This window comes from Oxyura jamaicensis, chromosome 28, assembly GCF_011077185.1.
Source record: "Oxyura jamaicensis isolate SHBP4307 breed ruddy duck chromosome 28, BPBGC_Ojam_1.0, whole genome shotgun sequence".
NCBI lineage: Eukaryota > Metazoa > Chordata > Aves > Anseriformes > Anatidae > Oxyura > Oxyura jamaicensis.
Genome location: NC_048920.1, coordinates 2,306,990 through 2,334,249, shown reverse-complemented (window position 1 = coordinate 2,334,249; position 27,260 = coordinate 2,306,990). Strand labels below are relative to the sequence as shown.

The window sequence follows — 27,260 nt, the reverse complement described above, 5'->3', positions numbered from 1 at the left end:
GAAATGGCGAGAGCCAGGCATGACAGTAAAAGATGAAGAGAAGGGATAGGCCCCCACAGCACTCCCCTGAGTCGCACAAGCTCCCATTTGCACGTCTTCTGTCTCCCTCTGTTTGGCCATCTTGTCAGGAAAGTGAGACCTGATCGGAGACAGGAGTGGCAACACCAACCAGATTTCCTCCTCCTCCTCTTTCTCTCTTATTTCACAGTGCCGCATGTCTGGGGTTGAGGAGAATTAAATCTCAATCTGCCTGCTGGAAATTGCAGGGTTTAATCTCCTGATCTGCTGTCTGCAAACCCCAACAGGAAACTGTCCCAAAGGGCTGAGAAACGCAGAGCGTTCCCCTTCCCTTGCACCACCCCAGCTCCTTGCCTACCTTTTATTGCTGACGAGAAGCAGGACAGAACCATTCTGGATATTGGCTTCTTTCAGAGTCTCGTGTTCTTCGAGCTGCCTGGAGTTGTAATAAAATGTCTTCTTCCAGGAGGTGACGCCCTCCCGCACCAAGTGAGCCCGCAGGTCCATCACCGTGTCTCTGGGTTTGACGGTCAGCGACATCATCAGGTCCTCATCGGCCAGGTGGACCTTGATGTGGTACCTCTTCCAGCGAGAAAGGCTCCTTCGCAGCGTGTCCATCCTCTCCAGCTCACCGGGGACAGTGTGGCAGAGAGGAGCATCCAGCTGGGAGGTAGGTAAGGCAGGGATGTGGCTCTGAAGAGGCTGTCTGCCGTGAACAACTTAAAATGTCCTGCCAAACCTGTTCCTCCCAGTTGCTGAGCTGCATGCTTCACATTCCAGGGAAGAGCTCACCTGGCTCCAAGAGCCTGCTGGCTGGGAAATGTCTCCATGAATCATTTCCACACACCCCTAAATCCCTTAATAATTACTGCGTCCTCACAAAGTGCTCTTCATTCCAATGGCTTTCACAGGACTTTAAAGATGGATCTCCGTAGCCATTTGAAATGTGGGCGCCTTTGAAAAATGAATGGGTTTAGCAACCTCATGTCTCCTGCTCTAAAAAGCTGCCAGCCGTGGGATAGCTCAGTTCAAAAAGTAGACATTGAGAAACCTCACAGCTATTTAACATGGCCATTTTAATGAAGAACAGAAAAAATATTCTGCATAGTGAAAACTTCCTCATGGGGGAGAGCCAGAACATCCTGAAGGAGACTCAGAGCCGGTGTGAACACCCCTCATTAGTGCGCTGCAGTTTCACATTAGGAGATCTGTACAGTTATTGTAGGAGAACAGGCTGGGACCCTCCAAAAGGGGTATAATGCATTCATTGCTCCTCATACCATCGCATATCTAATACTGACTCACACACTCCTCGGCGGTTCATCATCTTGATTTCCTCCTCCTTGAAGATCCATGGCTAATTGAAGTATTGGTCGTATCCTGCTCTAACACGTGAGCAGAGATAGCATCACAGGGCTGCAGGCACATGCGAAAAGGTGACAAGAGAGGCCTCAGAATACCAAGAGGAGCAAGAGATGCTTTGGTAAATACAATGACACCTCCAAAAGGAAGGAAGCAATGCCAGCTGCGGGAGCTGGCTGTAATTGAACGATCCTGTAAGGCAGAATCTGACAGTCACAAGATGGTACTTCAGAGCAAACATCATCAAGATAAGGAAGTCATTTTTTTTTTTCTCAAAAAGATCAAGTCACCCTCTTATCTTGTAGGTAGTTTCCTGCAGCCCATATTACAGGAATTAATTCCCTTGTCCATTCTTCTTAACACACACCAGTATTTTTTGACCAAAGTACTGCAATATAGTTGCCCTCAGAGTGTGCTCTTCACTTAAAAAGGGGCTGCTCTTCCCTATTAGATAATGAAACAGATTGACAGATTTTCAGATATGGCAGCAGTCAGCTCCCATTGAGAACAAGAGACGTGTCCCCTCTCCCACCAAGAAACAATGAGGTTTCTACCCTGTCTTCTCACTTCTCTTCTTTTTTTCCCTCCCCAATACTTTAGGCCTCTGTCAGGAACAACAGCTACATGACAGGCCATGGAGATCTCCCTGTGCACTCGATAGGAACTGAAACTTCTGCTAGCAAGTTTTTCTGTCTGGATTCGTTCACCGTAGAGGTATGATTGTTTTGGTGGGGACTGGGATTCCTGGGTCCTCACTCTGCTACTGAGTTACTGCAGAGGTTTGAGATGAGTCACGTCACGCCTTCATGTTTGTGTTTGCTCATCTTATGATTGCTGCATGGTGTAACACGTGTCCTTTAAGCACCTCATGTGAAATAGGAACAGTTTTTAGCACAGCCATGGCCCCTGTCATGGCAGCATTTATAAATAGAATAGATCTGCAGATGTGTCGATATTTTTCTCAAACACATGACACCACCACCATCATTAGTGAAGGAGAAACTGAGGCACGGAGCAGTGCAAAGCTGTTTAAAATAAAATAAAATAGAAGTAAAAGGCTCTTGTCCCCACATCTAAGAATCTCATAGGCTGCATTTTCAGAGACCTACAGAATCTTACAAGTCTGGGGCATGGTGCATCCTTCTCCTTTGGGGTGTCATTCACTTGGGGAGCCAAAATTCATATCTGGTGTAAATCCAGAGTCTCAGGGGTAAAGCCTGGGTCTGATCCAATTCCCACTGCCATCCAAGGACAGATTCTCATTGACGGCAGTCAGAACTGGATCGTGCTCCAGACACACAGAGGTCTGATGGCTCCGGCCAACAGAATTTGCCCGGTGAGTGCCAAGGGAAGCATAAGGCATTCTCATTTCAGCAGAGCCCGTCTGGTGTCAGTAAGTCCATCAGCTCCATCCTTCTAGCATACGTGACAGCCTGACAGCTGCCAAATACCTCCCTCAGACACCTTTCAGACGGCTCCTGTTTATTTTTAGGACAGCTCTTTCCAGTCAGGGCTCAGATGTGTGTATCATTACATAGAAAAGGGGGATGGTGGCAGAAAGAAAACATGCAGCTATTATTTTTATTATTTTATTTCTTTACCAATCATGTGGCTGCAGGTTTTCTCATGTACCCCTATCCCCCATCTGTCCATGTTGGGACCATTCATTTTAAGAAAAGGGGTGATACTTTAGCCTATGAAAGCCAGCAGAAGGAGAAGCATAGCAGTGAAGTCAGCTTATGAAATATTGAAGCAGTGAAACCCTCACTGGAACACGTGAATGGCTAATGCCAGTTCCAATTAATTTTGAATTTTTCATTAAACCATTATTAAAAGCAAGAGGACAGCAGAAATAAGGGAAATTGACTTGGGCAGTATATTAAGTACCTTAGTTTTGCTGGAGGATGTTTTATTATCTGTCCAAAGCAATTATTTCACAAGCTCCTGATAGTTCGTGGGCTAAACAGAGGTATAGGTTGAAGTTCTAGATGGTCTTTTCTTAAAGTTATTTTAATTCTCATCCTCTACCCTGTGCCTCACAGCCTAATTGGATGATGCCTCTGGTATGTCATATCTGGAGGACAAGACATGGAGTCAGAGTTCTGAGAATCTGTGATAATGTGTCACTCTGGCATTATTTACAAATCAAATAAAAACTTATTGACTTAAGCTTTTCCCCATATTGAGGGCAAACAGAGAATGTGCAAACATTCAGAGAAACATTCATTAGGAAAGCCTGAGAAGCGATTTAAAACCTAGGTGGGCTATGATTTTTTTAAGAACTAAAGCAACAGCATTTAATAAAACATAGTCTCCTCCTCCCCTGCTCTCTAAGCTTCCCTACTCCATTGACTAGAGAAAAAGAGAAACACCTGCTTAAATTAGGTGCTTCATTAAGATGTCTCTTGTTGGTTGAGATAATCCTAGCCCTTATAACGTCTTCTTATAATACCAGAATAGAGACACATACTTCTTAGCCTTTTTTTGGCTATGACTGTGTTTTGCTGCCTGCTGTGCTGCTGTCCTTGCAGAGGAGGACAGAAAAGTGGGATGTTGGTCTATCAGGAAATAAAGGTTTCTTCATTTCCTGATAGTAATCATATGGAAAGTGCGACATCTGGGGAGAATAAGACCTTGATTTCCCTGGAAGACTCATTTTGGGAAACCCCTCTTTCAATGCTGGCCTTTCAGGCAAGTAAGATACTGTGCTGGTTCCTGAAGCTGTCCGATCCCAGGACTCACAGTCACTAAAGCTTAAAACTAAGCATTAGCTGGCAGGCTCATTCTCTACCCCATGGTCATTCTCCTGCTCCATTACCTGAAGGCACAGAAGGAGGCTGCGGTGTTGTGACCTCTGAGACCCACACTGGCTGCTGGGGAGCATGGGGCTGGGAAAGGTTCACTCACTGCGAATGAATGGCTGTGCAGGGCAAATCAAAAGGTTCGACAGTGATAGCTTACATTTAGAAATCTCCAGTCCAAAATGCAGCCTGCCACCTAATCCACTCAGTGCCCCAGATATCTTAGGTAATGGGGTAGCTTAAGGTGCTAATATTTATATTTCTGAAAGCCCAGAGGCCCCAGCTAGAGCTGTACCACCATGTGCCAAGTGCTTTACAGATAAGAAAGATGAGTAAGGCCTTTTCTATCACCTAGTGCTTCCCTCCTCCTGAGATGTGCTTGATTATAAAATGACTGGGCTCACTTTAGATGTCAAGTTACATCTACAGGAAATGAACAAAGAGCTAATAAATGATTAATAAATGCTTTGAAAAATGGGTAATTAAATGAAACAGCTTTTTAGAGTTCAACGGAAAAGCACAAAACATGTAAGCCCAAGCGATAACACTTCTCCTGATATAACTTATCTACAGCATACTGCTCACATCTGGAAGAGTGCTTAGAAATACTATTAACTTCTTGTGCGCCATGAATAAAGAGAGCCTTTGTGAAGGAGGAGCAATTCTTCTCCTGGGGATAAGGGCAAATTCCTCATTGTTTAGACCATTTAAAAGCCGTAAAAGCTGGAAGGTCCTTATGGTAACATATACTGGGAGGTGTGCGTGATGAGAGAAAGTGGCAGTCTTTGCACTGACCCTATCCTGTCATCTGCCTGTCAAGCTATAGGGTCCTGTTCTCCAGGCCAGATGTCCTTTCTGTTACACTGCATTCCTACTACATCTCCTTCGTGGCACAGGGGAAAATGTCTTGTCATCCTGCCCTCCTCCACACAACAGTCAGGAGTTCTGATCCTGTGTTTGGCATGGGATTGAACTTAAAACAGGCTTCAGAAAAAGCTGTGTATTTTCAGCTTTGACAGAGCAAACTTGTCTGGTTTTGGAACTGCGAGTTTCTAAGTGAAAGCTAGTTGTGAGATGGTGACATTTTCTGGTGGAAAGGGAAATATGAAGGAACAAAAAAACAGTAAAGCACATGTTAAATGAACCAGTCAAGTGCAGACAATGGAAAAGATGAAAAATGGATATATGGGAAAGCATTTTGCAGTGGTGGTTATTTCTTGCTGCAATTCTTTATAACTTCCCAGAGAGGAGATTCATGACCCTAGGAAGCAGTCTGTATCCTCCAGGGTTTGGCCTGCAGCAGCCCATGATTCACTCACCTGCCAGGTTTGGCAGTAAGCTGAGAAACAAGCAAGATAGCAAAACATCTTGTGGAAAGAGCAAAACAAGAGACAAATGAATTAACTGCTGGATGAGTGAAAAAAAAAAATATATATATATATATAAACCCTTTGTGCCCAATGAAGGGGGGGGCTAGATAGAGCGAGCGAGTGCTCATGCCACTTGGAACTCCAGAGTCTGCCTCCAAGGCAGCCAGCTCCATTTATTTGCAGGCAAAACAAATTCAGGATGCCTCAGTCTAAAAAGGTGAGGGAGGCGGAAATAAAAGATTTGAGGCTCTACCAGCCATTGCAGCAGCAGCAAGATGGTTTTCCAGGAGCTCAAGGAAGGAAGAGGATTTGTGGATCTACATTGCCATCTAATGGTAAGGAGGAGCTTAAAGCTTTCAGTACAGCCCAGAAATGGGCTACACTAACAAAGTAACCGAGGAAGGAATGGTTCATAGCGACGACTGTCCATTTGGTCTAAAAGGAAATCCTTCCCTGTGACAGAAAGGCAGTCCCCGGTGAAGGCAATACAACTAACCCAGATAAAGGACAGGTAGCCAAAGTCTTGGGATAGAGGCTGCTAATTTCTGCTCTTCTGGCATCCTCTCTACCCCATTCTGTATTAGCCAGGAACATGCACATAGGATGGGATTTGCTTTCCCCTTTGTTTGTACCAGATACTGGCATAGATATAGGCTTCCCAAGCAGGTGCACATTTCAGCTGCTGAGTGAATCCTGACATCCCATTCAAAACAGTTAACATCTCAGGTGTTGAAGACCCTGTTGAAAAATACAGATAACCATGATTAGATATGAACAGAGATCAATTCCCTTCGGATCTAGGCACAGGAAGAGTAGATATGTCCTTTTGCTCACACCTAGCCCAGCACATTGTCTGCATCAGTGGTGAGCCATGGATACATAATGAGACAGTATCTGGAAGAGGATATTACTACCCTGCCATACCCTTTACACTGGGTGTTAGCCCTGCAGGGAAGACATAGAAATAAAATTCAGTGAGATGTGAGGTTTTATGGATTTTGCCATTTCTAATCAAACATTTAAAAGGAAATGCCAGGAAGAGACAAATTTGGTGTTCATTCTGGTGCCACGTTGTTAAAGCATGCTGCTGAGGATGCACTGTATTACATAGTTTCTAGAACAGAAACTTTACAAGAGAGTGTTAGGAGATAGCTACATTAAGAAACCAAAGGAAACTTGGTAAAGGATTGACAGAAGTTTCTTCTACTTTGACATGTTTGTAGCCTTGACACATGCAGCTTTGCATATAAGGAGGGGTTGGAGCTCATTCAATGTGAAAGAGAGGACGGTGATACTTTATGACCATGAGTTTCAAATGAGCAGAAGCCAGGGAATAGGTTAGGGATGTAAAGTATCAGCTCTTTCCAGATAGTGAAATGGGCCATGGTGTCAGTACCAATTAATTTCTAAAAAATAAAAATAAATAAAAAATAAAAGTGGGGGGGGGGGGGAGGGAAGAAGAAGAAAATAAAAAGAAAAATAGAGTAAGGACTGAGAATGTGGGGAAAAAAAAATGGAGAACTGCCAGACCTCAGTCCACAGGACCAAAAGGACACCCCGCTCCACCCCCCCAGTCTGTTAAAACGCCTGCTGTGACATGCTTCCCATGCAGCATGCTGCCAAAGAAATGAGCACACCCCCAAACAATCCAACTTCATTTCCTTCTGGTATGGTCTCATATTTACACACAATCTTGCCAAGCCTTGCTAGGCCCAAACAATCATACTGAAAAAAAAAAAGAGGAATAAACAAAGAAATTCCTACAACCTATAAAACGCTCTCCTGCCTGCCCAAGAAAAAGGAAATGGTTTGGAGGGAGGTCTCTTTTTTCTTTCTTGGTTGCTCACTGTTTCCCAAGCTAATGAAAGCCGAGGCTGTGGGAGTGACAGGATTAACATTGCTGAGGGACCAGAATGGATTTTTCAGGTATTTCTCTCCAGTTTGTGAAGCAGGGAGGGGAAGAAGGGAATGTACCTGGTTGAAGGGCTACACAAGATGACATGTTCCTTGACGTTCCTTTCTAAAAGTGGCTCTGAGTCATGCTACAGAGTTGATATGAAAAATGTTTCTCCTGCAGTAGAAATACAATAGTAAAAGAGCCTTTTGAGTGTTCAGTTCTCCAGCCCAGTTCTGAGCCTTCCCAAGCCTGCAGCAGGAGAGGGGCTGGTGAGCTGGCTGGAAAGCTTCCTCTGCCCCCCTCAGTAATCAGAAATTATGGAGAGGCTGCGAGAGCTGTCATAGAAACAGCTCGAAGAATGCCGAGGGCTACATGCAGCTGTAGTCCCAGGGAAAGGCATGCATGGTCTTGCAGCTACCTCCATTGTATGGGTTCCCGTAAGTGCTAGGTCAGATGGGGTGAACACCATACTTCCCCCCACACACACACACCATTTTCTCCCACACTTAATGTGTTTCCAAAGCTGTACCCCAAAACCTGCTTCTTTTATTAGTTTTTAACATCATTCCTGAAGGTTTAAAAGCACTGCTACTCCAGAGCCTCACCCTGTCTCCTTAAATCGGTTCCATGCTCAGAACTAGTGGCTCTTTGTTTTGGCTGCTTTGTCTTTCACTGTTCAAATCATGGAAATCAAAGTACACCCATGGGGTCACCTTGCCATGGGATGGAGGAGGGGAGCAAGTATTCTATTTTCTGTGAGGAAAAAATACATTTAATTATGTCAGGTGTACTGAGGAGTCACCCGTGGTGTGGGCAGGCAGTGGACACCACGCTGGGGAGACACAAGGCTGGTGCCCAAGCATGCTGCTTTGTACTTCCATGCATACACTAGACTTATATCTGTTAAAAAATCAGATAACATTTTTGTAAAGGTTAAAACCCTGTAGCCAGGGTTATTTAATTGCCCCTGATGAGAGATAGAGGCACGGGCGGCGCGGAACGCGCGGGCAGGAAGGGGGCGCACAGCCCTCTGGGAGCTGTAGTCCTCGGGCGCTCCGCCATCTTGGCGCCGCCAGGACACCGCCCCTGGGGCGCTCCCTGGCCGCCATCTTGGGCCGGGGGCGAAGCCTCCTTGTGGTGAAGGGCCAGCGGCCACCGGGATGGGGTTTTGGTTTGGTAGCAGCGTGAGCGTTGCTTTTATTTTGAATTGGGAGGGCTGTAAGTCCTTCACAAAAGGCAAGCTGAGCAGCCCTGTGAGTGTTCTGACTGGTTTGGTGGTGCTTGAGTATGGTTTGTGAGATTCTGACCTTACTTGTGGGTGTTGTGGTAGCTTCATGTACATTCTACCACCAGAGCAAGCTTAGATTAATGAAGGTGGCTTGTTTTTGTCTTTTTTTCTTTCTTTCTTCCTTCACTGAGGTCTCACTGGGGTCTGAATAGCACTGAAGTGCTGTCCAGCTCACCTCAGATGGGAGAGGGGGCTGCCAGGCTCTCGGGCTGGGACTTCTGGTGCCCCCATGTCTGGGGATCTGAGCGTTTTTGCGAGGATTTGTGTGGGTGTAGGGAGCCTGGGCTCTGTGTGGCCTGGGAGGATGAAGGCCAGGGGGCAGAACCAGGGAGCAGGAAAGGATAATAGGGGTGGGGAACAGGGCCTGAATTTGGTGAAGAAGTAGGGACAGATGAGGGTGCAGAGGTTCCTGCACAGCAAAGTCAACAAGTTCTTCTGGTCTTCTCTGGAGGGTGGGGTAAGCCCTTACTGTGGTCAGGGCAGAGTTGGTCATGAAATTAAGTTAAAGCATATGAAAGTATGTGAAAGGGTAGCTGGGATATGGGGATCTGTTTAATAGGGTTGGAGTAGGAAATAGGGCTCATCCCAGGGCCATTGGATGCTCTTACTGGGTTGCCTGAGGAGCTGCTCCTGATGCTCTTCCCAGGGCCTGCTATTGCCTTGCCTGATGGGACAGGAGGTGGCTGCTGCTTATAGGAGAGGAAATAATTTACAGTGCTTATCAGGCTGCAGTGTCAGATGTATTGTTCGGTCCTGAAGTATTTAGTGAGTGAAATTTCAAAGACAGGTGCTTAAACTCAATGAGCTCCTTTGAGCCTGAACTTGGAATTCAAATCTGAACTCTGTTATGTATTATACAATTATAGATTACAGCTGGTTCCTTAAAACAAGTGGATGTTTTCACAGAAAAAAAAAATAATAATAATAATAAAGAATTGCTCTCAGCACATTTCTGCATCTTTTTATAACATAAGTCTAGCTATCTTTATTTGTTGTTGTTGTTATTTAATTTTTAGTGTGGTTTTATTTTTCAGGAATTAAAAAGGACACTTCTTTGTACTTCTTATAATAATGGTGTAATAGTAATGAGGCCAGGCCATTCCCATTAGATATATGGGGCTGTTTAATTGCTCTGCAAACACTAAGGGGTGCTAATAAGCTTTCTTTCAAGCATGTGTTCATGTGTCAACACTTCTGCTTTGTCAGAAGCTTAAAAATGGAAACAGTTTTCTCTTTAAGAAAACAGGACCCAAATAAGGAGATGATGGAGTAGTGAAGATTCCTCTAGTGAGTCTGTTCCAGCTCATTCCTTAGAAAGGCTGCATATGAAAGATCAGAGAAGGGGCCAGTAGATCTGGGTTTTATCCAGGGGTCTCCAGGTTTAAAGCTCTCTACAGCTACTTAAGCTCAGTTTCCCTCTGACTCGGCTGGGCACAACTCCTTTCTCTGCCCACCTTTTAAAAAAAAATTAAAAGTTTAGTCTTCAGGATTTTTTCAGTTGTGCGACAAACACAACCTATCCTTTAGCAAAAATGGAAGCTATCAAGAAAAAAATGCAAATGTTGAAGTTAGACAAGGAGAATGCGATAGATAGAGCAGAGCAGGCTGAAACGGATAAGAAGGCAGCTGAGGACAAATGCAAACAGGCAAGTAGAAATCAAATCGCAGATTGTGCATGTGCTGTGGAAATAAGTGTAATTAAATGGCATGCTGCAACTCTGATTCAGAGAGAAAGTATAACTTGAACTTGGGTTTTTTGTTAATCTTTTGCCTTTTTAAGATGTTACACTCGTACAGCCGGTGCTAGGTATTAACTTTTCAGCTATATTTGCAAATTTTTAAAGACTTATCTTGTTTAAGTTTTTTAAATCATACATAATTGCTTTAATTTTCTTGTGCTTATGATTCCATGGAAAAGACTTTACAGACTTAAAATCAAAGCTGAATAGCTTGAACACCTGTAGGACTAGTGTAATAGCTCCTGAAGTCAGCTGTGTCTAAAACTTAATTGAGCCTCTCCTTGAAGTGAATTAAGAAAGTTCACTTGACTAGTCTGGTATATAGATGCCTCTTAGAGGTGCTGGCTGCAACTTGACAGGAGGTACACTGTGTTATTGTTCTGTTAGGAATGATCAGCTATACCTTAACTTGAAAGCTCTAAGTTTATCTGAATTACACAGATAACATTTGTGTATTCTGTTGCTTTTCAGTGTTCTGTATTCTGGGTGTCTACCTCATGTACTTTCAGAACGATCTTGAAATGTACGTTGACTGCGTTCCAGTTTGTTATAGAACTTCTTGTAAAATTCTCGTGTCTTTTCCACTTATATTCTTTAAACATGTTTGCTTCTGCTACATCTTCCAGATTGCTCTTACGCATTGTTAGTGTTCATTCGGCCAAATGTTGCTTCTGTTCAAGTTCAGTTTGAGAACTTTGGGTGATAATCTCCCATTCATGTAGCTAAAGCAACAAGAAAGATGTTCCCAAAAGGGTCGGCTGCTGCTGTCTTCCTCCCACCCCCAGCTTATGGAAAACTACTCCTCACTTCTGTTCCCTTACAGTAAGCTTCTGCAAGCTTCGTACACCACCACATCAATGTAGTCGCTGTTTCTTTCATAGCCTCTGAGGTGTTGATCAGATGTGGCTCTGCTGGGCCACACTTTTTCCCTAACAAATGTTCCTGCACTCGGTGGCAGAAGAGCCACAGCAGGTTGTTATTCAGAGTAGTTAACGGTGATTGAAACGCTCAGCCTTCCTTGGCGTTTAGTTAGCAAAAGTTTCCTACTAAGTGACACACTTGTGGGAATTTTTTTAAGTACATGTGGATAATTCACAACAAAAAACTAAAAAGAGAAAATAAGTGTTTGATCTTAATTCCTTTTCCCTGAATTGTACCCAATTTTTATTTTTTATTTTATTTTAATATAGGCACAGTACTCAAGTGGTGATTTTAATGTCATGCACAAAGGAAGCACCGCTTCCTTCATCCTGCTGGTTGTCCCCCTGTTACAGCATCCAAGTGAGCATATTCAGTTCTCTCACACTATCTGGTTACTCTAAAAGTGCAGCAACATAAACAGTGTTCAAGAATAGCACACTACCAAAAATGCTGTGAAAGCTATCTTTGAAGCTAGAATGAAGAAAATACGTGCCCTAAAACATAAACTATTTTGAGGGAACTATTTTGATAGCCTAAACTTATGTGGGGGCGGAGTTAAATTGTTAAATCCGTTTCTGTACAGGCTGAACTGCTTTGTATCGCAAATGGAGCAGATGGGCTTGCAGGCGCACCCTTATCAGCAGCAAGCCTCCTGATAATGCAAATTCTCAAGGGAGCATGAGACAGTTTGTCATTAAACAGTCTCCCAGCAGGTTATAAATAGTACCATTGTCGTGCACGATGTGGATTTATATGGTATGGAGGAGAGAGCCTGAACCTTACGGTGGGATGGGGTGTACCTTGTTGGCCCACAATTAGCCACAGAACGATTCAGGTTGGAAGGGACCTCCAGAGGTCATCTGGTCCCACCTCCTGCTTACGGCAGGACCTGTAGCGGGCCAGACAATTCCCTCCTGCTTCCAGAGGCCCACTTCTGAAGTGTCTCAAATGACGTGCAAAAAAGATGATGAAGTAATGACAGCTGCCTTTTTCTAGCTATACAGAAATTGAAGTTTCCTCATAGATCATCAGGTAATGGTGTTAAACACAAGGATCCAACTTTAAAACATTTTAAATTATGCTGTAGAATTAACTGCTGGATGTTGTCGAGTCCAAAATAGAAATGTATTGTAGAAAGGACTATACCAAGTGTTAAACCAGATCCCAGTGTGCAGTGATGAGGAGTGTTGTTACAAATACAGTATGTTTTTAATGATCTTTCCCTGGAACCTGCTACCAGTCAGACTCTTTGCAGTAAGAGAATCTGTTTTTTTTGTGACTGTTATATTAAAACTGGTAGTAAAGAGGGGTTTTAGCCATGTTAAACTGTAGCCAATAATATGCCACAATGTTATCTTTGTTTTGTTTTCCTCTTGAAAGGTAGAGGATGAGCTGGTAGCTCTGCAGAAGAAGTTGAAAGGAACCGAAGATGAGCTGGATAAGTACTCCGAGGCTCTCAAAGATGCCCAGGAAAAACTAGAGCAGGCTGAGAAGAAGGCCACTGACGTACGTACCTCCAGCTAACGTCTGTCTGTAACTACGCTCTGTTTTGCAGTGTGCATGTAGTACCTCGGTGGTACGAATCGCTGAGAGTTGTTGTGTTGCAGGCCTTCAGGCAGGGGATGGGAAAAGCAGTGTTCCTTTCAGGTATGTAAGCCTCCTGCCTGCTCCAACAGCATGAACGCAGGCTGGCTGCTCAGCACCCAGCGCATGGCCCGCAGCTGCCCTAGGGAGCTTGAGTAAGGGCTCTGTGGACCACACGGTGACCTCGCAGCACCGCAGCAGCCAGGGAGTGCTGAGAGGGGGATTTCCAAGCCCCGGTGTGTGGAGGGAGCTCCTCGGCAGAGGTGGGATGGTCCTGAAGCAGCACAGAAGCGTCGGGGGGGAGCAGCGCGGAGCTGCTGCAGCTTGGCTTCGGCCGCGCACAGCTTTGGCTGGGGGCTCCCAGCGAACGGGACGGGGGCGGGGGGATCGGGCCCCGAGCCGCGCCCGGCCCGGTTCCTCCGCGCTGACGTCACCAGCCCACCTCCAGCCGCGTGACGTCATCGGCCCATTGAAAGGCGCGGGGCCGCGCGCCGCCACGTGCAGCACCTCCGCGCCCTGCCCGCCGCCCGCACCGCGCCCATGGCCGCGCCGAGCTCCCTGGAAGCGGTGAAGAGGAAGATCCAGTGCCTGCAGCAGCAGGCCGATGAGGCGGAGGATCGCGCCCAGGTCCTCCAGCGGGAGCTGGACCTGGAACGGGACCTGCGGGAGAAAGTGAGACCGCCCGGGCTGCCTGCTCGCCTCTCTCGGTCGCTCTCTCCCGGGCTGCCTGCTCCTTCCTTCCTGTCTCTGGCTCTCTCTCCGCTGGGGGGTCCTGGTTCTCCTCCCACCCCCGTTCCTCAGCTGTCCCCTCGCTGCTCCGCTCCGCAGCTCCCCGCGGAAAGCCGCGGTGCTGCCGCAGCGCCTCGCCCGCGCCATCCTCCGGGGGCACCGGGCTCGGCCGGGGCGCCGGCTGCTTGCCGCTCTCGGGGCCCTTCCGTGCGGAAAAGGCAGCGATCGGCAGCGCGGAGCGGTTGGGAGTTGAGTAGGAAATCGGTGCTTAATTAGGGGAAAAGCGCCGCATGACAACGAGCCGAGAGTTCCCGCCTCTCGGCGCCGCACCGCTGGCTCCAGCACAGCTGGGAAATGTCCGAACTGCTGGAAAATAACTTCTCCCTCCTGGTTTTCACAGAGAAATGAGCGCTCTCCGCTAGCGTGCCGCTCTCCCGGGGCTGGACAGCTGGTTTCACTTAGATTTGTGTGTGATCAGCCTTCCCGGCATCTTCCTGCTATTTTATCACATGTCAGCGAGTTAGTTTTACCGTATAAGGACTGCGGGCTGCTTCTGGGAGAGGTGGAGCCAGGCTAACTCCAGCTTCCCAGTGGCCCCATCTCCATAGCTTTGGAATCTTGTTTAATTAAAATGGGACTTAAAAATGTCCTGTCTAGTGGAAGAAGTTGCAGACTGCCACGTAACAGACGCCAGTTTTCTCCATGATCGATGCCTTGTGTGCAAATCTAGTAAGTTAAGTATATAGCACTGGACAGAAAACAAATGAAATGCTGGGTAATTGTGACTAGAGGAATCCTGTGTCAGCTTCCATTTGGATCGGAGGCGCAGAAATCCTTTCCAAGATGGTACAGCTATGAGCGGAAACCACATCCTCCAACTTAGGAGGAGCAGTCAGTAACCAAGTTTCAGAAGCTGCTGCAAAACAAGTATTTTGCGGAGTGTTTAACATAATGCGAAAAACGAGTGCTCTGGCAGAACCTATGGCCCATAAAAGTGCATTTTAAAAAAAGCTGATAAATCTGGTATATGGCAATCATGCTCAGATTTGGGGAGACCTATATGCTAAGTCGTTGAGCAAACCTAGCAACTATTAAAGTGAGTATTTTTTTCTACAAATAACGAGCAATTAAAGGACCCATATCTTAACAAGATGAATTTATGGACACTAATTTGTTCATATTGTGTGTATGCAAGCATTTCTCCCAACAACCTCTTCATTTGTTACATAGTCTGTCCTGAAACAAGAGGTAACTACTGCTCAGTTTCTTCAATAATACATAAACAGACCTTATTATTAAGAAATGTTTATTGCCTAATTCCTTAAGTACCACAGGAAGCAACGAGAAAGGAAAGTGAGCTTATTTTAAGAACATATTTAATTTTGCCCTGTTTATGTTACAAAGAAGACTGACTCTCATGCTGCAGCCAACTGTATCCTCTGCCACTTAAGGATTATCTACCATTGGCAGGCTTAGGAGGCCAGAGTAGCTTTAATTTCAGCAGTGTGCTATGATAAGCTACTACTGTAATTTGTGATGGAAAATAGAAATCAAATGTGAAGCTTTTGGAACAAGCCTTTATGCAAACCATTTGGTTTTCAACTTTGAATTCTGATAGATCTAGCCATGTGAAGTGACCTGAGAACACTTCCCATTTGCAATCAGGGCCTAATCCTTTGTTGTGTGGCAGGAATGACAAGTACCGCTGAAAAAAGAAAGGAGAAGCACATACTCCATACCTTGACATTCCTGAGATGCCATAGTTTAAACAAACAAAAAGCAGAGGGAGGGAGAGGTTTTTAGAGCTTCCCTGCTGTAGCAAGAAGCCTTTGCAATTAAAGGGAAACTGGTTAGATTTGAACATTTGTCAGATGGCAACTGGCATGCACAGAACCTCAATTCTAGGTGGTTATTTCACATAGGCTGAAGGGGAGGTGGCAGCTCTGAACAGACGTATCCAACTAGTGGAAGAGGAGTTGGATCGTGCCCAAGAACGGCTGGCCACAGCCTTGCAGAAACTGGAGGAGGCTGAGAAAGCAGCGGATGAGAGTGAGAGGTGTGTTTCCTTTTTCTTTTATTTTTTGTTAGCAAACAAAAAACACAACTAAAATATTCCAGCATCTACGTGTGCTAATGTGTTTTGGAGGTCAGAGACTCAGAACTAGAGGCACAGGGGTTTTTTTTCTTAATTGAGTAATTCTGTTAGCCTAGAAGAACGTGATAGTATGGTTATAATGGGATGCTTTCTAGTTATAAATATTGAATTCCACTTCAGGACTTTCGAGATAAAAGTGCTAAAATGCTTCTACATTAAACATGCACTTTGATTTTTGTAGAGGAATGAAGGTTATTGAGAACAGAGCAATGAAAGATGAAGAAAAAATGGAAATCCAGGAAATGCAACTGAAGGAGGCCAAGCATATTGCTGAAGAAGCTGACCGCAAATACGAAGAGGTAAAAGGGATGCCTAAATAAGGAAGTGATAAACCATATGGGAGAAGTGGGAACAACTTCGTTATTCTTCAGTTTAGTCATTCTTTGTATGCTTTTCATTGTGTGATTGCAACTTCTGAACGTTCTGAATGTAATGGTGACTTTAGCAGCATTTAAGATAATTAATTCTAAGAACACTGCAAAGTAACTTATTTGGGGAAAAAGTCTGTGATGTCAGCATGTTTGTTTTACCCTAGTTTCATTCAGAAGGGAAGCACAAGCATGGTGCTTTGAGAGAAACATGCAAGAAGCGATAGCAGCTTGATACAGTTGTTCTTTCTTTCCAGGTTGCTCGTAAATTGGTTATTTTGGAGGGCGAGCTAGAAAGAGCTGAAGAGCGTGCAGAGGTGTCCGAAGTGTGAGTAGCTTTACAAACACAGAACTAGTTTAGAATACAGTAAAGGTTAAAGCTACATTCCATCAGAAAAATCTGCTGCTAGCAGATAAGCATGTGGTATATTTGGAAAAGCTTTTTGCACCTTACACACCCAACTTTCTGCTTTCAGACTTAATAAATATTTTCTATCTTATATTTTTAAGACTTCTTGAAAGTAAGATTAAACCATAACAGGGAGAGTAGTAATTCTTCCTTTTCCTTTTTTTTTTTTTCCTGTAGTAAATGTAGTGACCTTGAAGAGGAGTTAAAGAATGTCACTAACAATCTGAAGTCTTTGGAAGCTCAATCTGAAAAGGTTGGTTCTTTAAGTAACATAAGGGATGGGGGCAAACTCAAAACCTGTAATTAAAATTCATAGAAATAATCCAGAGATAAAAAGACATTAAAAGGGGTTAGCTGACTGCCTGTGTAGAGAGACTATTGATGATGCTGAATCGGTTCTCTTACACTTCCAGCCTTTTTTGTGCTGCATATGAAAGTAAGGCAATTACCAGTCTTAAAATGATGGTATGTGAACCAGAGTTTGGGATATCTTGACAAAGAGGAAGAAAAGTATGCAAAGGGTGTATGCAACTGTTGTAAAAGGAAAAGTGGTTATAAACAGTGGTCATGTTTCCACAAACATTTGTTGTTGCTGCCACAACTTCCCTTAAAGAGTGTTTGTTTTCACAGTACTCGGAAAAAGAAGATAAATACGAAGAAGAAATCAAGATTCTCTCTGACAAGCTGAAAGAAGTAAGTTTATCCATCCCCAAACTATTTTGGCAGCTTTTTTTTTTTTTTAACAGCACTCAATTATTCTGTTTGTGTTTTTTTTTAGGCTGAAACTCGTGCTGAATTTGCTGAGAGAACAGTTGCCAAACTGGAAAAGTCTATTGATGATCTGGAAGGTATGAAATCACTCCGGTTCTTGCTTTTAAAATCTTCAATTTCAAGTCAGAAAACAAAATTTTGGGAGTGAGCAATGTATTTTGTTGGGAAATGACAGAAGTATTCATCAGGTATATAGGTGAGCCAGCACGATACAGCTGGTAATCCATTGGACATACCTGTCCAGCCCACTTGGTACGTATTGGCCAGAGGGAATTTTCCTGAAGGGGGTTCTCTTCATAAAACTTAGTAACAATAACCTCATTTTGGCGAACTCATAAACATATATGCTCAAACACCCTTTCAATTAATAATAAAATCATAATCCTATTTAGCCTGATGACTGAAAAATAAGTTTGTGAGATTATTTTTTTTAAAAAAGAGGACATGTAGAGACCTGGCAGGTGGGTGTATTTTTGCTTTCATACTGGTACTCAATTACAGATCTGTTTTCTTCTTTTGTTTTCCCCCACAATTGCTTCGGTCGCTGCCTTCTGCCTGTCTTCGTGTCTTCTGCTATACGCCTTTTCTTCTGGACTGTTTCTCTGCATTTCTTGCTGAAACATGCCTTCTGCCCTCGTGACTGATAGATGAGCTGTATGCTCAGAAGCTGAAGTACAAAGCTATCAGTGAGGAGCTTGACCATGCTCTCAATGACATGACCTCTCTGTAATTTGCACTTGTCTGGGGGGGCGCTTTGACTTGCTGCATTTCTTAAGCTTTTCTTGCCTGTAATACCTGTCACTCCTATGCAATTCAATCCTCTCTGTAAGAACCGAGCTCAATAAAAACAAGATACCTCTGCCTTTCAGCTCTTGGGTTTCTTTCCTTACAATTCACCTAAAACAGACCAGTAATGACACTACGTTCAGCTCCTCACACCAGGGTGCAGTAGATGCAGTCACCACAGCTGGGACAGCAAGGGTGGTGCGGCCCAAGGTACACAGGCAACAGAGTCATGCTTGTCCTTGACAAGTGCCAGAGACCTCTCTCAGCACCCCGACAGCCAGGACAGAACCCAGGGGACTGACAAAGGCCTGGATTTTTCCGTTTTTCCCATTGTCTTTGGGAATACCATTTTGGTATTCCCAGACACCATTTTGGTATTCCCAAGGACAGGCCCAGCAGTGGAAAAGCTCTAAGCTCCCTTTTGTACAAGCGTGGAGCTCTGCCTGGTTAAAAATTGAAAAATGGAAACTGCAGGATGTGTCCCACAAGTCAGATGTTAAATCAAAATGCGAGTCTGGCACGTAACAGGACATGCCCCAAAGCCTCACTGAACAGTGACTGAAAAAAAAAGTGGGGGGATGTGATTGTTTCTCTTGAATGTCAAGGTAAGTTTTTAAAGAGACTTTTTAAATATATATTTCAAGATTTATATTTAAAGAGAAAAGATTTTAAAAGTTTATTATTATTTAATTATTTGAGGAGAAAAGGCAGTAACATAACGTGTGTTTTAAGTCTGTTTTTTTTATCCTCCTTTCTCCCCAGAAAAACTCGCCCAAGCGAAAGAAGAGAACTTGGGCTTGCACCAGACACTGGACCAGACACTAAACGAACTGAACTGTATATGAAGCAGGGAAGAGGAGCTCAGCAGCCCCCCGAGGCTTCAACCCTCACCTCCCGAACCTGTACCGCGCCACTCCTCTCCCTTTCCCTCTCTGTACCCTGGAAGACAAAAAAAGAAAAAAAGAAAAAAAAAAAAAAACAACACAACAAACTTTAAGTTATGACCAGTACCGAACCACGAAGGGCTCCGGGGGTGACCGGGAGGGAGCCTCGCGCGTTGGGGGCTGCCCCCGGCCCGAGCCGCCCGCTGTGGGGCCGAGGTCGGGTCCTCCCCCCCCCTCCCCGCCGCTGGCGGTGCCCGGCGGCCATTGAAGGGTTCTGGCAGCCCCGCCCCGCCTCCGCTCCTTGCTCCGCTCGTCACGTGACGCCCCGCCCAATCGCGTCGCGCCGAGCCGAAGCCAATGAGGCGCCGGCTCCCTTCCCTTCCTGCCGGGTCCTGCGAGAGCCGCGCCGTTCGGCTCAGCCAATGGGAAGGCGGCGGGCGGTGATGGGCGGCGGGCGCGGCCTATGAGGCGGCGCGGAGGGCGGGGCGGCGGCCGGGCAAGATGGCGAAGACGTACGACTATCTCTTCAAGCTGCTGCTCATCGGCGACTCGGGTGTGGGGAAGACGTGCGCGCTCTTCCGCTTCTCCGAGGACGCCTTCAACGCCACCTTCATCTCCACCATCGGTACGGGCCCCCCGACGCGCCTCACGGCCGCTCCCCTGCCCCCCTCACGTCCTCGGGCCGCTCCGGGGCCGCCTCAGCCCCGGGTCGCTGCGGGGCTGCCGGGGCTGTGTCGCGGTGTCCCCGGTGTCGGCAGCCGCGGGCCCGGATTGTGGGTGAAGGAGGCTCCGCGTGCGGTGCTCCGAGAAAGTCCCGGCCCTAGCCGGTGAGGGGGAAACGCGTGAGGTCGGTCCGCGGAGAGGCGGGAAGTAACGCGGCTGTTTCTCGTTCCAGGCATCGATTTTAAAATTAGGACCATAGAGCTAGATGGGAAGAGAATTAAGCTGCAGATCTGGTAAGGCTTTCCTTCTGCACTTCCGTGAATTAAGGTCTGGTAGCGCAGCGTCAGTGTGGTGAGACCACATCTGGAATATTGCCCCCGGTTCTGGGCTCCTCAGTTCCAGGACAGGAACTGCTTGAGGGAGCCCAGCGCGGAGCCGCGAGGGTGATGGAGGGAGTGGAGCATCCCCCCTAGGGGGAGAGGCTGAGGGAGCTGGGGCTGCTTAGCGTGGGGAAGAGGAGACCGAGGGGTGACCTTGTTAATGTTTATAAACGTGTAAAGGGTGAGCGTCAGGAGGATGGAGCCAGGCTCTTCTCGGTGACACCCAATGTTAGGGCAAGGGGCAATGGGTGCAAGCTGGAACACAGGAGGTTCCCCTTAAATGTGAGAAGAAACTTTTTCACGGTGAGGGTGACAGAGCACTGGAACAGGCTGTCCAGGGAGGTTGGGGAGTTTCCGTCTTGGGAGACTTTAAAAACCCACCTGGACACGTTCCTGTGTGACCTGACCTAGGTGGTGTTCCTGCTCCGGCAGGGGGATTGGACCAGATGATCTTTCAAGGTCCCTTCCAACCCTTAACATTCTGTGATTCTGTGGTGTGCAGTAGTGACGTTACCATCTTTTTTTTCCCCATTATGCTTCTCAGCAGTTTATGTTATCATAGAAACCAAAAATCTAGTTCTAGCACATGTAAAGACTGGCTCAATTTTATTTAATTAAAAAATCTGGTGGCTTTAACTTGGTAGCTTGGGTGGTTTGTGTGAGCCCCGCTGTGTTCTGTGTGTTGCAGGGATACAGCTGGGCAGGAGCGATTTCGAACCATCACAACAGCGTACTACAGGGGAGCAATGGTAGGAGCGACACAGCTTGCACTAAACCTAAACCAAAGGGTGCAGCTCTCACAATCAAACCAGCTGGGTTGTAATGCGGGACGTGCGTAACTGTCTCTCTTCCAAAATGTAAACTCTGACCTGGGTAAATGCTTACAGTCATGCTCGTGTTTCTCAGTGTGGTGCTGGAGCTGTACTGGGACAATGTGGAAGGCCCCAGAGTTGGATTTCCACAGTGACTCGCTATAAATACGCGCCCGGTGTGCCTTATCTAGCAAGATACAAACTGCAATTAAATGTTACGTACAGCTCTGAGGCACCTTTTGTTTTAATAGCCTTGCTTAAGCTGTTCTTTTCTGTTACGGACAAGTCTTTAACTGTTGCTTAAACTGATGCTGAAACGAGGTGTCTGTCTCCTTAATCTTTAGGGCATTATGTTAGTCTATGACATCACCAATGAAAAATCTTTTGAAAATATTCGGAACTGGGTCAGGAACATTGAAGAGGTAATTTCTGTATTTACTTACTCGATATTGAAGATGCTCTTTCCCTTCCAAAAATACTAAGAAGTTAAATGCTTCAGAAATGTTATGTATCTTTAAAATTACGGTGCTGAAGGCTATGTGGAATATAAATTGAATGAAAATCAGTAATACTTGTAGAAATTCTTGGTTAACAGTAATTTGTTATGCTTACACAGGAGCAAGCTTTTGTCCTTGTAGTGAGTAGGGTTCCTATAAGGTAATGTTTTCTTGACAGCTCTTAGTCTGCTTGTCATGGCATTATGCAGCACACACTGAGTTATCAATGCCTGCAGTAAGCTGCTGGGATCAGGTGTTTCGGGGGAGCTCATAAATCTACAGAAAATGCTTAGCACCACCATCTCTATTTTAAGTACTTGATGACCTGAATCATCGTCTTGTCAATATTTGTCTACAAAAAAATAAGTCCTTTATTTGGTCTGTTTCTGCCTCAGCACGCCTCTCCGGATGTTGAAAAAATGATCCTTGGGAACAAATGTGATGCAAATGACAAAAGACAAGTTTCTAGAGAGCAGGGGGAGAAGGTAAGTGCTACAGCCCGGTCTCCACCCACCTGGTTGTACGTATAGCTGTTCCTGCAGTTACCAACTAACATGAAACTTGCTTTTGTTCAGCTTGCAGCCAGCTTTGGAATTAAATTTATGGAGACCAGTGCAAAAGCGAATATAAACATAGAGAATGTAAGTACTGCAACCTTTCTTTTATGTATGTTATAATAAGTGCAAGCAAGCAACAAGAAAGCTTGCTCATCCTGATTGTATGCAAAACTCAATTGTTAGACACTTCAGATGTGTTATTAAATACATGTCCTCGCATCCTGTAAAGGCATTGTGTTACCAACATTAAGCTAAATAATTTAACTTGAACTTGGTACTTAGGCTGTAACACGAGGGCGTTACAGCAACTAGTGTTAGAGCAACACCCTACAGAACCTGGGCTTCTGTCTCTGCATGCAGAGGACGACGTTTTGCCACAATATAAAACCTGGGCGTGACCCCACTGGGGATGGTGCGTGCCCTTACACAGAGACGTGGTAGTGAAGTTAGAAAAGATACAGATGGGGGAAGGAGCATTAAAACCCGGAGGTGGGAAGGGCAGAACTAGAAACAAAATGTTCTTCAGGAGCTGGGTGTGTGTAGAAGGTCGGGAAGGCAGCTTGTTGTTAAACAGAACTGTTAGAGCACAAGCTGTTAACCGTGTCACCCTAACGGCTTTGTTACAGGCATTTTTCACTCTTGCCAGAGATATCAAAGCAAAAATGGACAAGAAGTTGGTGAGTAACTTTTACTTAGTCCAATCCCTATTTAAAGAGGGGAAGAAAAAAGCCAAATACCAACTACTTTATCACAGTGAGTCAAAAACATTTTGTGGCATCTTTCATGGGGGATGCACCGAAGGTTACAGAAATACTTTTTTAGTTTTCACAGGCTGTGCTCTTGCCTTGGCTTATAAACAATGGTCTCTGCGTTTCAGGAATTCGTTTCAGCAGTTGAAGCTTTCTAAATAAAATTCTTTTGTTTGTTTTACTGAAAGCCAAGTGAAAGGTAGAGCACAGCAGTTTAATGATACTTCTTGCTCTTTCTGTCTGGAGAACTGAATTATACAAATTAGAAGTACAGGAGGCACACTTCATAACACTGTTCCTTTTGAAATTAACCTAATGAAGATTGCACCTACTTTTACTGAACATTCTACCTTTATGTGACCAGACATGCTGGTAGAGCTGTAATATTCTGGGTCTTGCTGACAGTTCTGAGGTATTTTAACAAGAAACAGACGTCCTATAATTTTTCTAATCTCATCTGCCTTTGATTTTATGGAAAGGAGGATAAGCACAGTACGTGTTAGTCAAAGCCAAAAGTAGCAGATGCAGTTCTCTGACTTCTCATAGCGGCTGATGTAAGGGGCAAATAAATGAGTGAAGACTCCTGCTGATTTCTAGTTACCTTTTTTGTGTAATGAAAGGCTTGATTCAACAAAACAAATAGATGACGTATGGATGCTAGATCTTACAACAGTACTAGAAGCTGTTAACTATAAAAATGTAACTGAAATTCTTTGCATCTTCAGGAAGGCAATAGCCCACAAGGCAGCAACCAGGGAGTCAAAATCACACCAGACCAGCAAAAGAAAAGCAGCTTTTTCCGATGTGTTCTTCTGTGAGGGACACGGCCTTAATCTGAGCATCTGCTCAACTGAACTGGACTGTGCCTGTTCTGAGTGAGACTTCCTCTGTCTGTGGACTTAGCATTTTCAACACACATTGTCACTTTGTGACCATCTGAATAAGAAATTGTTTATTTTAGTAATTGTCTGACTCTTCAATTTTGGAGATGAAACAAGTTTATTTTTGTCAGATTGCCACTGGGCATGTGTATTGTCTAGCAGAGGGAATACAGATCAAACGTGACCTGTAATAGCACCTTTGCTGACAGGCTTCAATCCTATTGTTCATATCTGTAATGTATCCAAAATAGATTAAGTTATGATCAAAATAAGAAACTGAAATGCCAATATTAATAAAGGACAGGTATGTGTACATGATACATGTGCATATCCATATCTAGATGCATATAAAACAGTTGCATCGGAACATCAAATAAATGCACTTAAGCAAGCAGTACAGGTGTATATATACCTTTTCGGAAGGTAGAAGGAAGCTTTCTACATCTCCATCATTTTGCTACTACAGAGTAAATCCTTAATCTGCCTAATTACTCAATTGTGTTTTTCTAGACAATCCACAAGTACAATTAGAGTAAAAAAATAAAAGGAATCTATTCTACAAAGTACTGTAGATGTAATGGTTCCTTACCATCAGGAATTTCTTTATCTGTGTTAAAGATGACCATGCTTAATTAAATAATCCACACATTTAACAGGAGATAATAGCTACAGTGTGTCCCATGCAAACGATCTGTGGTCTGTTTTTGCAGAAACAGACTGCAGGGACATGTATTTCAGCAGATAACATCACAGTGGACAGCTTTTCCTTCTCCAGTTGAGAATGACTCCAGAAGTGTCATGATGTAGTAGCTAGTTATAAATTGTGACAAGAAAATGTATTGCACTGCTTCCAGTTGTGTGTTCTCATGCACACTTGCTCACATATGCAAATAAATGTTGCACATATGAACACTTTCTGAAAACTTTTTAAACTGAGATTTGCCTTGCTGCAGTGTATCGATCAGTTCAGATTCCAAGCAGCAGCAAACCTGTTAATAGCGTGCATCAATGCAAATGATATTTAGTTCTCAGTGGAAATATTTATTCTTATAAACATGGTCTCGTACATTCCGATGTGTAAAATGTAACAGCCTAGTAAAGCACCTAGGTAGCCAGTTGCTCTCAGTTCCGAGCTGTAAGCCTGACTCTAGTTAGATTGATAAAAGGAGCCAGTAAGAGCAATCTACTTAGAAGTCTGCTGTCAAGTAATTGGAATTCTGGTAAATGTGACCCAAATGAACATGTCACCTGTGTCCTGCAACTCACTGGATTTGTTAACGTGCTGCTTTGTTTACATTGACAACTGCACTTAAGGGTAAAATTAAAGCTCATCTTAAAGTTAATGAATTTACTTACCAGCTTTGCTTTCTTCAAGTTTGTGGTATTACATTCAGGCCTCAAAGTAGCACTGTTAAGTGTTACTGTAGTTAATTACGAATCTGATAGATATTTAAACTTTATAAATCTGCAGCATGCAATGGGGCTCAACAGGAATATTGCCCCTTTTTCTAAAATAAAAAGAAATTTTATTGCGTAAGTTACTGGATTATAAAAACACTTTTTATATGCCACCAACTTCTTTCTTTTAACAGCTAGCAGATTAAAATGAGCTCTGTTCATTATTAAAATCATATGTAAGACTTTCCTCTAACCAGTACCTTATGATGTTTTGTTCTTGTTTGTTTGTGTGTTTGCTTGTGGCTTTTTAGAGTGAGGACGTGGTGAGCATGCACCATACTGAATTACATGCAGATGCATTTGTAGGATAAAATCAGTGTGTGCTTCAAAGGGTAGGTAATACACAGCTGTAGATTGGGCAAGCAACGCTACTATCTTCATATAAGGATGCTTTTTTTAAAGAATAAAAGACTATGCTTCAAGAAATTACTGGGGCAAAACTGGGGAGGTGATTCAGGCATGGTCTGAATGCTGTACACAAAACAGATCTGTTTAACGATTTGTTTCTGGCTTAGTAGTAAACGTGGTTTGTATCACATCTATCCTTTTCCTTTAATATAGCCAGATGTTGCGGCCAGACTTATTTTTGGAAATCACTGGAAAAATCAGGGGTTAATCTAACTTGATATTGTGGGGCTGTCCACCACGACAGTGGGTCTTGCCTGTTTAAAGCATCTAAATAGATAACTTGTCCTGAGATGAGAAAGAAATACCACATTAACTTAAAAGTGGATAAAACTTGAAGGATAGAATTGTTTTTCATTCCCCATTTTCCAACTCTTATGTTACTCTTTTGCATTAAAAACTAGCTCTGTCTGTGAACACCTTCTGTTTAAACTTACGCTGGTTGTTGCACGTGTTTATATACCTAATTTATAGCATGATTTCCAAACTGATTGGTTTTGTTCAAGGAACAATTATGTTATTGCCCGATCTCAGGAAGTTTCACGCAGTTACTGTGACCTACAGTCATCACTGTACTTCTAGGGTATACAGACTCGCAGAAATTATATCAGTGTAAGCAATATGAAACCTCAAAATATGAATGCAAATGTAAGACAGGGAAAGGTTAAAGACACTGCAGTTGCATGTATGCTTGGCTATGTGTTGCTAAGTGCTGACATCAAATGTTGGATAAGTACAATATGCAGTTGATGTTCCCATCACATAACTAAATTGTGGTTTTTAAGCGTGAATGTTATGAAAACACAATGATCAAAAGAGGTACTGTGTAAATGAATACAGGAATGTATTTTTATGTAAGCTTTCTTTAACTAAGATGGAAAAAATCTGAATTTGGATACAGAATTTGTAAAACAGGAATTTAAGTAGATCCGTAAAGCTAACGATGCTCTTGCTACGCATTCTCAGTGTCTAAGTACCACTAAAATGTCAGGTAATCAATTAACACTTGGTTTGTAGAGAAACAAACCCATTTTTGAGCATGTTCTCAAAACTCCCTTACTTTAATGAGTATCATAGAATTCTGTGGTTGACCTTATTTTTGAGGCTGATTGCGATTTTTCAGATAGTCTTCACCCTTTCAGGTGTGGAACTGTCCGTAGCTTATCTGTCAACAAACAGTGGGACTGCTGTTTTAATGCTTACGTCGTCTAGTTCCTGTGCAGATAGGCACATCTAATGTTCTTTGACATCAGAGCCTTATGCCACCGTCAGACTTTCAGCCTCAGATTTATAAATCCTATGGATTATTGTAAGTCTCTTTATTGCTGCTGAAAATTATTCGGTCTCTACTTTCATGTGGGATGCTAATCATCTTACTGACAATTGTTAAGGGTTTTATCGTGGTGGCGATGTGTTTGGCTGATGCTCATACTCAGAAGCTACCGTGATTTCTTGCTCCCTTGGACTTGAAATGGATGGGGTTTAAGCTGGAGAGGAAATGGAGAAATGGCTGCTTAATGGTCTCCATTTCTGCTAAAAGTTCGTAGGGGCTGGGAAAGAGTGATGACTAACTTGTGTCCTCGTTTATAGATGAAATAAAGATCTGTTCAATTGAACGTTAATGGTAATGTGCAGTCTGATTATTTCAGGCTGCCTTATTCTTTGACCCATTTCTTTCACTGATCATTGGAGTTCTTGTTTCTGTAGTTAATACATGTTTAGCAGGCTGGTCTCTCTGGCCTTTCAGCAGGAATCATGCTCTAAATTGAGCATGAG

The 27,260-nt window shown here is 44.1% G+C and overlaps 2 protein-coding genes across 9 annotated transcripts; both read left to right on the top strand.

Moving 5' to 3' along the window:
* Window positions 1–574: 574 nt before the first annotated feature.
* TPM4 (tropomyosin 4) lies at window positions 575–19,153 on the top strand. Of its 8 annotated transcripts, XM_035348037.1 has the most exons (10): window positions 575–688; window positions 1,981–2,094; window positions 12,777–12,902; window positions 15,632–15,765; window positions 16,046–16,163; window positions 16,490–16,560; window positions 16,819–16,894; window positions 17,272–17,334; window positions 17,420–17,489; window positions 18,961–19,153. In XM_035348037.1, exons 1-10 carry the CDS (start codon window positions 590–592, stop codon window positions 19,041–19,043), a joined length of 954 nt encoding a protein of 317 aa, XP_035203928.1. In that variant the 5' UTR covers window positions 575–589; the 3' UTR covers window positions 19,044–19,153. The 8 variants fall into 8 exon arrangements, with proteins under 8 accessions (XP_035203928.1, XP_035203932.1, XP_035203933.1 ...); XM_035348041.1 differs by lacking the exons at window positions 575–688; window positions 1,981–2,094 and adding an exon at window positions 8,594–8,701; XM_035348042.1 differs by lacking the exons at window positions 575–688; window positions 1,981–2,094 and adding an exon at window positions 8,802–8,822.
* Window positions 19,154–19,541: 388 nt separating this feature from the next.
* Window positions 19,542–25,473, top strand: RAB8A (RAB8A, member RAS oncogene family). Its single transcript, XM_035348052.1, has 8 exons — window positions 19,542–19,707; window positions 19,978–20,038; window positions 20,814–20,874; window positions 21,282–21,359; window positions 21,830–21,919; window positions 22,010–22,075; window positions 22,618–22,668; window positions 23,466–25,473. Exons 1-8 carry the CDS (start codon window positions 19,584–19,586, stop codon window positions 23,556–23,558), a joined length of 624 nt encoding a protein of 207 aa, XP_035203943.1. The 5' UTR covers window positions 19,542–19,583; the 3' UTR covers window positions 23,559–25,473.
* Window positions 25,474–27,260: the final 1,787 nt, after the last annotated feature.